Below are 12967 nucleotides of genomic sequence, written 5' to 3'. Positions count from 1 at the left end.
ACAAAATAATTATTTTGATCAGAATAGGATTTGAGAGCACAGCTTTGTTGGGTATAAAAATAGGGTACTATGGTCACTAAAATAGAGTATATAACGAAATTTTTAGAAATGAAAATTTCAATTACTTTTATATATAATGCAGTTCCACAAATACAGAGTACCATAAAAACACAGTGATTTCATTTGTGCGTAAATGAAACTACAGATGCAGAGCAACAGACTGGCAACTGCCCAAGCCAAGTAAACTATGAAACTACTACCCAAGACGCTTTAACACCGTCAATGACAAGTAAACTATTTAACCATCAGGCATGTATGGTTTCATCAGATGAAAAATGTGAAGTACCAAATTCTAAAAGAATGTTGCATTACGACTAACTAATAAACCCTGGCATGTATCTCACCACATATAAGACCAAAATGCTGGCGTGAAATTGCATTTTTTTCCCCTTTTTGGTCCACTAAGAATTATTTATTCTTTCAACAAAAAAACAGAAAAAAAGAGCATACGAGTCATTAATGCTTTGGACACACAATAAGAAAAGGGAGATGAGGGAGCCAAAATAATGGACACCCATACCATAGTCAAAAGATAATACCACTACAAAGACATCCCACCCCCCACAGGGCATGGTGCCCATGTTTGCAAATAACACCAAAACTATAACCAATAAACAAAGACAAGCCTCACTAGCAAGCCCAACCAATCGACCATAGGACACCTAAAACAATTGATACTTCTACTGTCAGATCCTAATAAAGTATCATTAAATGACGAGCAACCAAATATAAGACAATGTATTAGCTGTGGAGCTCAAATCCTATAATAACGACGTGAAACAGCAACAACAAAGCATGGGAGATAGAGACCACGGATGGCAGGCCAAAACTAAAAGGGCTCAAGTACTGTAAACCCCAAATCAGTTACTATCATTTGCCCCATAAGAAATGCTAAAGATCTAATCAGATTCCATTCCAGATGGACACTGCAAGATATTTAAACCATCTAGGCAAAACACAAGTGCACGACACACATGGATGAGAGACCAATAAAAGCAAGCCATTGTGTGGACTAATTCACTCTAGCTACTTACAACACCTTTCCACACAGGCTAATATTTTTGAACACAATCAGCCTTCAGCAGCAAAGAGTCTCAAATACAACCCCACAAAACCATTTTAAATAGCAGAACCCCAATCTTTTGCATTCTTATGCTCGATAAACAACAGAAAGAAAGTAAAAATAGAACCATCAGCAACAATGACAAGTCATTGTGAACAACCCTGCTATAGCACAATAGCGAACGCGAAGTTTACCATTTGGTTGCAAGGGAAATTAAATAGTAGTATTCGTTCATTTCCATTTTGATGACAGAAATGGACCACAATCTAATTTTGACGACAGAAAAATACATAATACAAATTCAAAACTAGACCACAATCAAATACAGCCCTAGGAACGCATGAAAAAAGTTACCCAAATGCAACCATAGAAATTAATTACTAACAAATACGAAAAGGGGCATACTTGAAATCTCGGAAACCTGGGCCGGGGTGAGCCTAGCGGAGAACCCACTAGCGGCGGTCTTGTAGCTATACACCAGAGCCTCCCTCGCAGCCTCGTCACTATCCATACCAAAATACAACAAAAATCAACATGCATGGCAATAGAATTGGATATCATTTCCATTTCTAGTAGTTTCCACAGAGAGAGAGAGAGAGAGAGAGAGAGGAGGAGAGTAGGACCTGCCGAGGACGGCGGAAAGGGTGCGGATGTGATAGGCCTCGGGTTCCTCGTTCTGGGGCCTCTCGGTGTACACGATCTGCACCGTCGCCGATTGCGACGAAGACGAATCCAGGGGCTTGGCAGTCGGAGCAGAGTCGGCCATTGCGAGCGATATCAACAGCAGAAATGAAAAGATTATTGTCGTTTGCAGAGCCATGTGTATGTATATTTACGATGCTTAAGGATTAAATTTGCAGGGGCACTGGCCCTTGAGGTCTCCGCTTTTTGATTCGCAATGCCTGCACCGCCTTAACGTTTTGGAAAATCCTTTTCCAAGAAAAAGTGGCCCTTCCTTAACTTAGCTCTAATCTTTCTTAATTTTTTATTTTTATTTTTAGTGACTTAATTTAATTTATTTTTCTAAATAAAAATAAGTGGCCATAAGGATTAGGGTTAAATCTATAATTCGCTATGTTGTTGCTACCTTTTTTTTTTTTTCTTTTAACATGTCCGCAGAAAAGAAGGGAATTCGAACTAGTATTGCTCGCTTTTACGCTTGTCAAAATGCTTGAATTTTAAAAAGTGATCATAGCAGTTTGTTTCTTTTTTTTTTTTCAATAAATTTTTTTTTGTCATTCCATTCATCTATCTTCAGGCTCGTATGTCACATTTATGTGTACATCTTTGACATATTAATATATCTCTAAAAACAAAACAAGAAAAGAATAAAAATAAAAAGAGGTGGCGGGAGAGAAAATCCCTTCCACAGGTGGTGGTAGGGTTCTCTGGTGGCCACCTCCACCACCAGCGGAGGGATTTTTCTTACAACCACCACTTCCAAGCAAATTCAAACTGGAAAAGTTGACTGTCTTGAGAATGAACCAACAATTACTAATTCATCTCAAAAGGAAATTGGAAAGGTGGAAATTCATACGCCTGGTTTGCAGTTGCTGAGAACAAATGGCTTCCCTGTATAATCCTCAAGTCTGAGAATCAAATGGATACCGGAAAGTATCATTCATGTCATCTTTAGAATCTTCTCTCTGCTATATACACAATCCAAAAAGAGTATCCTACGCTATATTTAATACAACTAATATTTGACTGTCCATAACCATGTGCACTTTCTACCTAAGATGCAAAATATTTACAAAAAGGAACTGCAGAGGCATGTTTTTGATTATGATGTCCAAAGCATGTGCATAGCATGCAATTCACTCATGTCAGTGGACTTCAGAGACATTTTGTAAAGCTCCCTCAGCTTTACAGCATCTCCAGCCTTGTTGGATACTTGATTTGGTTGAGAGACGGGAGAAGACTTGTTTGCACTTGCTGAACTTGTCGCGGCCAACATTTTCTTCAAAAGCATCTGCAACTGTCTCCAAAATTTTGCATGTATATCAGGATGGTTGGTTCTGAAAGAGTCTAAATCTTTTTCTGATATTTGACGTCCTTCAAGCATGCGAGATAGAGCTGATTCCAGCATCTAAAAAACAAATGAAAAATTTTAATCTCTCAACAACCGGAGAGAATGCAAACAGTGCTACACAGACCATGAGATCATAATTCATTTACGTGGCAAGCCAATGAGTTGCTGATACATCACAAAAAGTTTGAAACTGAGACAACAGCCCACTACAATGTTTCGAAACAACAAGAATTGAATCCTTGGTTACATGAAGTTTATTGAATCTCATCCAACAATAATACTAGTGATACTAATTTTTTTGATGTTGATGATGATGATGAGGTAATTAAAAAGCCAAGTACAAAAAACTATGCATTCACATCGGCCTACGATGGAACAGCAAAAGATTTGTGTATAAAATGCTGAGCACTATATCTCTAAGTATTTGTAACTTTAATAGTGCAAGGCAAACTAAGTTTTTCCTTTAGTAAGATTTAAACTTAAGACTGCAATCCTACCCCTTTACTACCCAAAACTGAGCAGAGGCTGAACGGCTCTGTCATTTTGTTTTTTGGTAGAGGGGGATGACCTAGCATAGCCCAATCAAATAATTCTGATTGTGACAAGGAATAGATTTTGGCGTCTTGCTACATTTTTTACAAGCCATAAGAATAACATGCATAACTATTATGTAAAAAGTTGAGTGCATTTCAGAAAGGGAAAGATAGGAATACTAGGCTCTCCTTTAACCAGAAACAAAGAAGTCTATTAAGTTTTCCATTAACCAGAAACAAAGAAGTCCAAGAACATACCGCATTTGAGTGTAGAAGGCCTGAAAGGCTTAATGAAAGAGCTGATCTCTCCATGAGAATAGTCAGGTACATGGTGGGATGAGTTTGTGGCCCATAAAAGTCAATGGCTCTTTGCCAGTTTCTCTCGGCCAAGGAAGCATACTGCTTGACCCGTTGGAGAAGGTTGTTTTCACCTTTAGACAAGTTGCTTTTCTTATGATCTGACTCCAAAAACTTCAAACAACAATCCCTTTGGTAGCAAGCCAGTTGGAAATAAGCATATGCAGCCTCCTGTTTACGCAATTCACCGAGGGATTCATACACAGACAATGCCTCCCGTATGGCATCATTGGCTGAAATCTCATGCTTTCTTGATTCTTTCCTTGCTCTTCTGTCACTATGACTGGTATAATTTACACATTTATCTTCCAAGGCTCCATTTTCATAAACTTCCGCAGTTACATCTTCTTTAGCCAAGAGCATGCCAAGCCTCAGATATGTATGGGCATATTGTGTACATACCTCATTCCTCAAGCTGCTTGTCACAGAGTCAGCCCCTTCAGCAACAAAATTCAGTTCTGACTTTGCTGCTCCATAATATCTCAGTGATTCACTATATTCTAGTTTTGCAGTCTCCAATGCATGGTTGTATGCATTACGGAAGAGTGCATGTATTTTCAGATCTTCAATCTTTGATACCATCTCTTCAGCCAATGCTCGTCTGCCATGGCCCAAATTACAGTTAATTAATATAATGTTTGTGTGATCAGAAATTTCTCTGAATGCATTTATAGCATCTGCAAAAGCAACTTCAGCTCTGGTCAATTCTCTTCTTTCAAGCCGGTTACGACCCAGTTCGTTGCAAACCCACCCTTTCTTCTTGACTACAGATTGTAGTTCTGCTGAACCAGATGGAAGTCCCCCCAATGCCTTCCTAGCTTCTTCAAAACAGCTTAGGGCAGCTAAAAGACTATGCTCTGCATCTCTAACTGCAGGACCCCCAAGGTACTTAAATATCCCACCATTTTTCACTTTGGGTGTTTCTCTAGAAGCTAGTTCAGTTTGAGAAGCCACTGTGGAGCCTATGTCATGCCTCTCCAGAAAACTCTCCACTCTCTCCAAAGATTTTACCCCAAGATTATCAGTATAAGAAGCTTTTAGGCTTTCATCACCTCTCTTGTGCTGTACATGGTCATCACCTCTCTTGTGCTGTAGATGCCCAATGTCAAAACTTTTTCTACTGTCCACTTGGTTATGTACATGGTCATCTTCAAGGTCTCCCACAAGTGAGTAGGCCGTGCTCTTAGCATACGATTTCTTTGTGTGTTTTCTGCTGTAAGCTACCGCACGAATATCTGCATTGCTACTGCTTGCGCTGCTACCACTGCTTGCCCTGTCACTCTCACAGCTGCAATTTACCAAGGAACATGAACTGCAATTCTGGCTATACTGGCCCAGCTGCTTCTTAAGTCTTTTAACTTCCTTCACCACCTCAGAAGAGATTCTCAACTCTCTAATAGTGGATTTCCTCTCTGCCTGTATTAAGATCTCTTTACCTTTTATCATATGGAACTCAACATAAACATCTCCAACTAATGTCCATGCCCTGGCCCAGAACAGGTAAGTGGAAGAGTATTGCTCAAAAGTAAGAGAACCATCTGTGGAGCTGGATGTCTCATCTTTCACACCACCACTGTATAATCTTGTCTTTTCATTTCTTTCACTGAATTTCTTCTGCAATGATGAGCAGCTGATCATTGAAGAAATGAACCTCGTGTCTTCAAGATGCTGAGGCATTGATCCATAAATAGAACATGCCAATTCTACAACCTTCAATGCCTGATGCAACTGACCATCCTCCTTATAAGCTTGACCAAGTGCCAAATAAGATTCTCCAAGCAAAAGAACAAGTTTCCACAACTTATTGTCCAATTTTGATGTTGGAAGCCATTCCCGAATGTCACAAACTTCAATACAGTCAGCATCACCACATGCACAAACAGAAAACTGCGTATCATTAGTTTCAATGCCTTCATCCACCAGTTCTGGTTCAGTGCTCTGCAGTTGGCGCGTCCATCTGAGAGATTTGATAGCCTGAGAAACATGATGTACTGCAGCTAACTTAGAGGAAATGGGATCAGTGACAGTTTGAACTGGTGTTGGAGACACCTTGCACACTGCAAAGCTTTCATCACCGCTGGAACTTGGGGATGCTCCTCCTGGATCCATTAATTCTGTGTCATCTGGAGCTATCAATTTTCTGGAAGCCGATAAATTTGCCTCCAAAGTCATCTTGACAGAAACATCTGATACTAAATCCTGAAAACTTTGTCCATCTTCATATGGTTTGTCCTCTGCAACTAAAGAGACCTTTTCATCGATAGCTGATTCAGAAATACTACTTACAAAGTCTGAGGATTCTTCCTCGGCATCAGTAACTTGAACTTGGCATTCTACAGGAAGAGATTCAGATGTGAAATCCAGCTCTTTATCATAATTTAAAATGAGCCTCGCAAATTGTTCATGAGCAAACGCACGTACAACCTGTTTAGCATAATATTACTTGTAAATGAGATTATATAAATGTACTTTAACTAAATTTAATGGAAGTAATAACAAAGAAGAGTGCAACTGTTTGGTTAAAAATAATTTCAGAAATATACCAGATGATCTGGCTCATCCAGAAACTCCAAACACTTTCTAAAGAACCTCACACATCTTGCCCTATTATTAGGAGCCTGCAGCAAAACTATCAATAATTAGTGAGAGCTACTTAGAGGCTACAAGAAAACGTATGAAAGAAAACAGTTATATCCCTTCCACACCATTGAAAGTGAAAGCCTGTGAGCGATTCGGTACAAGAGAGTTCCTAATGAATACAAGGAATCACTTCGTCCCCTATGCAATAGTGAAGGCAAAGAGCTTGAGGGATCATCACAATCATTGGAAGAATGGGTCTTGGGAATAACAGCGAGATCAAAAAGTTGAATTAAATCTTCGCCTGCACTTTTATAAAGCTGCAGAAATTGAAATCAGTCTATTTTGGGCATCATATCCATGGGTTAATGCATTGATTCTTAGAAAGTAGTTCACATTTAAAATAAAGTTAATATAAATCATGACAGTACCCAATAAGCACCAGGATCCTGCTTGCAGTTTTCTTGAAGGAACCTCAAAACAGAAAGGCCATTTTGCTGGACAACATAAGGATGAAAAGCAGGAGTGCCGTCCTCCGAGATTCCTTTCAATAGAAATATATCATCTGTTTTCAAAAGCTCATAACCTTGAACAACACCATTCTCATGATAACAGATGGCTAATTCAGGCACACTTGCCATGACATTGTCAAGCCAAGCTTCAAGCCAAGTTAATGGAGTGACCTGTCGAAACATGGATGAAAAATACAATCAAAATGCGTAAAACACAAACATGGAAAAAAGATGTTTCAGAAGTTCACCCCACACCTGTCGTGTAACATCCCATAAATGCAAGCTCACAGCAACATATTTTTCGTTACTGAACATAAGTAAGTCACTGCCCAAAAGCATACGGAAGTTGTGAAACTGCCAAAAGAAAACCCTTAGAAACCCATCATTACTGACTCTCCTATGTTTTTCAGACTCTTGCATTGAGCACCTCTGCTTCTCACCAACTTGTGAAGCCTTTTTAACAGGATCACGCCCTTTACTTCTATTATTCTTCTTATTTCCCCAAAAGAAGCTATCCTGTTTAACTTGAGGGTACTCAGAACAACAATTGAATCCTTCATCTTGAACAAGACCATCACATTCCCCCACAAACTGTGTTCTATTTCCTCCAGGAAGAACAGAAGAGTTTGATTGCTCCTGTGATGGGACATGATGAGTTGGAGGACAATCACAAGCCTCCATTCTAACGGAGTGCATAGCAAAATTCAGAAATAACGAATCTACAGATTTTGATTGATTGTTATGTCTTCTAATCAACTTTTCTCCCTCTTCAACATCAGGCCTGCAATTCACAACATAGAATAGATGTCAAGAGAATTATCTGTTTCTCAGAAACTCAACACTCAACGGTTGTTGATTCTTGAGAATTTAATTCACAAGATCCATAAATCACAGATTTTTTTTTTATTTTTTTTTTATGAACTTCAAATTTGATTGACGGAATAGTTCAGATAAACTATAATTAATAAACATAAATTTCAATTGAAAAACTAGTCTTATATTTTATCATCATATGTTATTCAAAGACAAATATTTGATGTTTTGACCACCATTTTGAGTTTTTCATAATACATGATAAACGACATTTTCTTTTTGAAACTAAATGCTCTATTGACAATTCCATAGGAAGTTGTAATTCTCAGGAATCTCATCAAACAGGTAGCAAACTTTAATCATACACGTGCACTGACAATTCTCACATAGAATTCCCTTGCAACAAACAAGTCCTGATAAAATTTAATAGGATGACAAATAAAGCAGCACATACAAATACCCACCCAGTATTCAGAACAAGAGTTTGTCCTACACGATGTACTGCAATGGATAATCGTGCCTTGGAGTATGGCATTTTAAAAATCTGCTTTAGAATGTCAGCTGGAGCAATCACATCTATGTCATCCCCATACTCAACCAAACCAGATACTGCAAGGGACTCACATTTCCTAGAAAGATTTGACGTAACAGCACTACCTTCCCAAGGTAAATCTGCCAAGTATAATCATCAATGTAAATGATTCAGGAAAGAAGCAAATTAGAATATTAAAGCATTAATGCTATTTACATTAGCATGACAGTTCAAACATCAGATAATATCATTAACAACATTACAGAAACCTCCAAAAAGGGACTCAACCCCCCCCTCAAAAAAAAAAAAAAGAGAGAAAGAAAGAGAGAGAGAGAGAGAGAGAGAGAGAGAGAGAATGGATTTTTTTTGTATGACGAGGAACTCGTCCAAGGCATGGCCACTTCGCACTTCATGTACCCATTCTTGTTGGGTGAACCACAGATCTGTGTAAAGCGCCCCCTTCACACGAATCGGGTAATACACAAGCTTCACTGACGGGCTGGCCACAAGGAATTGTTTGCACTCAAGGGAATTTGAACCTTAGACTTGATAGAAATGCCACATAGACCAATGCCCTTCTTACCACTTGAACCAACCCCTTGGGGGGAGCTTAAGAAGTATTAAGTAAACCCCTTGCTCAATTGACCACTCTATCAACTAGTTGCAACAAAGAATGGGTACAGATCCCTTCTCCTTTGCTGATCAAAGAGTATGAATGTAGCCGTCATTCAAGAATATTCAGTTCTAGCTTTGGGAATACAGCACATTCTCCAAGAAAAGTTTGCATGAAGATCACAAATTAGAGATTGCAGTCACACAAGGAAAAAATTAGCTCTTGCAAAGGTGGAGACCCCACTATTACAAAGGGAAAAAAGAAGAAGAAGAAGTTACAGAGCTAAAGGTTTCAGCAAAGAAGCTAGAGCTCATGTGGGACTCTCATCTTCATGCAGAACACAGAAGCTGTTGATGGTGTAGATTGTGCAGAAAGGACTATCAGAGTTCCAAGCTTAAGCAAACTAGATCTTTTAAGTCTAAATGGTCTTGGGTTTCGTCTATTGGCAGAATAGGCTCAGCTAAGGGAGTTTAAGCAAGAAATTAGGCTTTCTCAACAACTTCCAGTTTGAAAGTTGATATGATCTCACTAGCAAGTGACAGTAATCATTTCAAACCGTGATCATTTTCCAAATAAGTGCATCAGGCTCAAATGACTAGATGGCTAGTGTGACATGCATTGTGGAACCCCAATCATAGAAGGGGAGAAAAATCAACAGCTTTGGATGATAAAGAATTAATTATATTAGTGACACAAGTGAGACAACCCCTCCAAGCAAACGATGTATCTAAGTTAGGAAAACATTTGAAATTAAGTACACCAACAAGCAAAGAGAAAAAAAGCACAGGACATCTTGCAGCAAGAATTCCTATCGGCAAAGATATAAAAACTGAGACAGTTTCTGTGGGAAATAAAAATAACGATGATAAAAGTACGAAAGGAGTGTAACAAGGTCAGCAACTCAAAAAACACAAGTTGTTTAAACCCAAGAAATGATGGGTGGAGTCAGATAGGAAAATGGTCAGTTGATGCTGATAACTACACAAAAGGCAAAGACCAAATTTTCCTAGACCAAATGATATTAGGAGGCTAAAGATCAATTCTGCAAAACTTAGATGGCAGGCAGGATTTCTTGACATTTACTTGGCCTGCATAAGACTGCTCACAATGCAAAACTAATAGCAACACACAGATAACTAAAACACATGTAAAAAGTAAGAGATGAACACATGGCTGACATGAATGTGGACAGATTGTGAGCAAATTCTCATAGAATATATAATTTGGTGAACTCTTTAGTTATTCCTCTCATCCACATCAATAGAAAGAAACAAGAGGCCATTCGATTTTGGTCGCCAGCCAAATTTTTCAGCATACAACCCCTTTGACTTTTGACCCTACAGAGATGAGGGAGCATATAGTGCAAATTCTATAAGGGGTCGTATGCTGAACAATTTAGTTGGCAACCAAAATTGGATGACTTCTCATTTCTTTCCATTGATGCGGATGAGAGGAATTGGTTGGAAAGGGATTCTAAGGAGAACGATGTGCGGTAAGGGATTTGAATGCTGATAAGGCTTTGGGTCCTAACAGTTTTTCTATGGATTTTTTCCAGAAGTGCAGAGACGTTGTGAAAGATGACATCTTGGCAGTTTTTCTATGGCTTAATTTAATCATACTAGTATTTGATAAAAGCGGAATGCATGGAACTTTGAAGATAGAGAGACATCGGTGGCAAAACTGAAAAAGATTATATTTAACACTCTTTACACATGGATAACAGCTCATAATAGTTTTCTTTTTTTTTCTAGTTTTTCTAATTTTTTGAACCTTTGTTCATCTTTTTCTACTGATTAGAGGATTCTCTTGTATATTTCATGTATACTAAGGTTGCACCCCTATGCACTTTAGATTATATTACTATGTTGTGAGGGTACTTTTTAGGGCATTTAAAGACCAGGACATAGACGGTATCAGCAAAACTTATGAGGAATATAGTGAAAGTTCAATTTATATTCCTGGTACTGTCTTCAGTTTTCTGAATGTAGTCTATAATTTAGTTTCTTGATAATTGTGGCAATGAAAATCCTCCAAGATTCAAGGAAAATTAGAACCTATAGGAGAATTCTATTTTTCCAGTTTCTTTTCTTTTTCTTTTTGTTTTCCATTCACCTTTCCAGAGGTGAGATGCCACACGCACCCAAGAAGCAACATGTTCATTAATTGAGCGAGGCCAAATGACTACAAGCAGATATGCATCAAAGGATAGGCAACAAATGTAAAAATCCTGAGATCAAATGCATCCTAAATGACAATTTAGCACAAGAAGAGAGAAATTCATCTAATAAGATAATTTAACGATGTGAAATGGCAAGAAGATCAAGGCCAAAAAGAACACAAAACTCGAAAGAAATGCATAATATCTCACGGTATCACTAAAACCCAAAAGCAAAGAAACTCTCATAGTTGAAACCCATGGTACCACAATAAGTATCAAACTCGAAACTATTGTACGGATTTTTCAAGTAAGCGACTAGAAATGGCTACAAAACGCAAAAGAAGAATGAATGTACACACCTCCAGTGGCCTTGGACTGCACAGCGGCATTGTGAAGAACCTTGTCTGGCAAGTTCGAAAGAAGCGGCGGCGTATTGAGATCCGTCTCCGTCGGAAGCATCCGGTACCGTGGAGCGCTGACTCTTCTTTCAAGAACAAAAGAAACCAATGAATTCACACAAGAATCACAATTTCAACCGCCAAAAAAACGGAGAGAGGGAGAAAGAGAGTTACGTTTGGCGAGAGGGGACGAGAGCGGAGGAATTGAAAGCGTGGAAGGAATTGTCGGTGGGAACGGGGATAGAACCGCAGAGGAAGCCCACGGGTTTGGGCCGAACGACTTCGAGTCTTCCCACGCACTGGCACTGAAGGTCTCTCTCCGATTTCGCCATCGGAATTTTCGTTTTTGCTTTCTTCCAATTCCTAATCTGACGCAGAGGTACAAGGTCTCTTTCTCTTCTACAATGGAAATGAACCACGCCTGAAAGAAAGTACGTGCGTGTCGAGTACGCCGACGAGCGGTGATGATTGTCTACTACGTACTACTAGTCGTTTAAACGAGCGGAACCCATTGCTTTAATTGCTAGTAGATTTTGAAAGAGGAGAAATGCTAAACAAACTCCTCTTGAGAAATGTTTGGACACAAGGGCTTGCTTTTCTTGTATTGAGATTCATTCGGTCAAATACCTTGATTCGTTGGGAAGAGCAACCTATTCGGTTTCACATTCATCCAAACTTGTACTTGTTATAGGGGAGGGAAAAGGGGGATTGCAATCGGTAATTCGATGCAATACTCTTGCTTAGGATATTGAACTAGCAGCAATAACTCATATTTGGGCCTTTCATTTAAAATGTACGGTCTAAATCACATCATCACATCATAGATAAAAATAAATTGTGACGTGCAAGCCAGCAGAGTGGTCATTGAAGGTGACCGAACCATCTAAGTAGCAAAAAAGGCAGCTCGACCACTCCAACGGCCACACTTATGATGTGCAATACAAGATCGACTATTTTCTCTCTTCTATGTGATGCAGCAATTTATGCCGTTCATTTTAAATGAATGGTCAAATAAGGGCTATTGTACCCGCAATATCTCAAGTAAGGGTGTTCCATTAACTCTCAATCTACTTTTCCTAGCTTATAACAAGTACATTTTGATGAATATCGTGTTAGAATATATGCACGAATAAGTTGATATTTGTAAGTAACCATATAATAGTAATACTATCTTAGCATTTATTTCACATCGACTGGCGTGATGTCTTTTTTCTTTTCTTTTCTCTTTTTTTTTGTTTTTTTTTTTTTTTGAAAAAGACATGATATGTCTTAAGCGGCTACTAATGTATTAGGTCCCATAAGATTGTCTTAATCTCTAT

General features: G+C 38.7%; 2 protein-coding genes across 3 annotated transcripts in view; both read right to left on the bottom strand.

Annotated features, from left to right (window-relative positions):
• The window catches only part of LOC132189922 (subtilisin-like protease SBT3.17), a 7209-nt gene extending 5141 nt beyond the window's left edge, over positions 1-2068 (bottom strand). The window contains exons 1-2 of the mRNA XM_059604765.1: positions 1747-2068; positions 1529-1626 (exon numbers count right to left, since the gene is read on the bottom strand). Coding sequence (XP_059460748.1) covers positions 1529-1626; positions 1747-1943 — 295 coding nt within the window. The 5' untranslated portion in view covers positions 1944-2068. The remainder of the gene's footprint in view (positions 1-1528; positions 1627-1746) is intronic.
• Positions 2069-2666: 598 nt separating this feature from the next.
• Positions 2667-12251, bottom strand: LOC132189907 (uncharacterized). 2 transcript variants are annotated; one of them, XM_059604742.1, is made up of 9 exons: positions 11823-12251; positions 11610-11734; positions 8412-8619; positions 7390-7915; positions 7054-7305; positions 6751-6942; positions 6589-6663; positions 3947-6469; positions 2667-3212 (listed from the first exon to the last, which is right to left on the bottom strand). In XM_059604742.1, exons 1-9 carry the CDS (start codon positions 11978-11980, stop codon positions 2907-2909), a joined length of 4365 nt encoding a protein of 1454 aa, XP_059460725.1. In that variant the 5' UTR covers positions 11981-12251; the 3' UTR covers positions 2667-2906. The 2 variants fall into 2 exon arrangements, with proteins under 2 accessions (XP_059460725.1, XP_059460727.1); XM_059604744.1 differs by having other exon boundaries at positions 11610-11731; positions 11823-12250.
• Between the last annotated feature and the right edge of the window lie 716 nt (positions 12252-12967).

Source organism: Corylus avellana, chromosome ca8 (genome assembly GCF_901000735.1).
Source record: "Corylus avellana chromosome ca8, CavTom2PMs-1.0".
Classification (NCBI taxonomy): Eukaryota; Viridiplantae; Streptophyta; class Magnoliopsida; order Fagales; family Betulaceae; genus Corylus; species Corylus avellana.
Note: the sequence above shows the minus strand (reverse complement) of the source record. Positions and strands in the feature narration are given on the sequence as shown.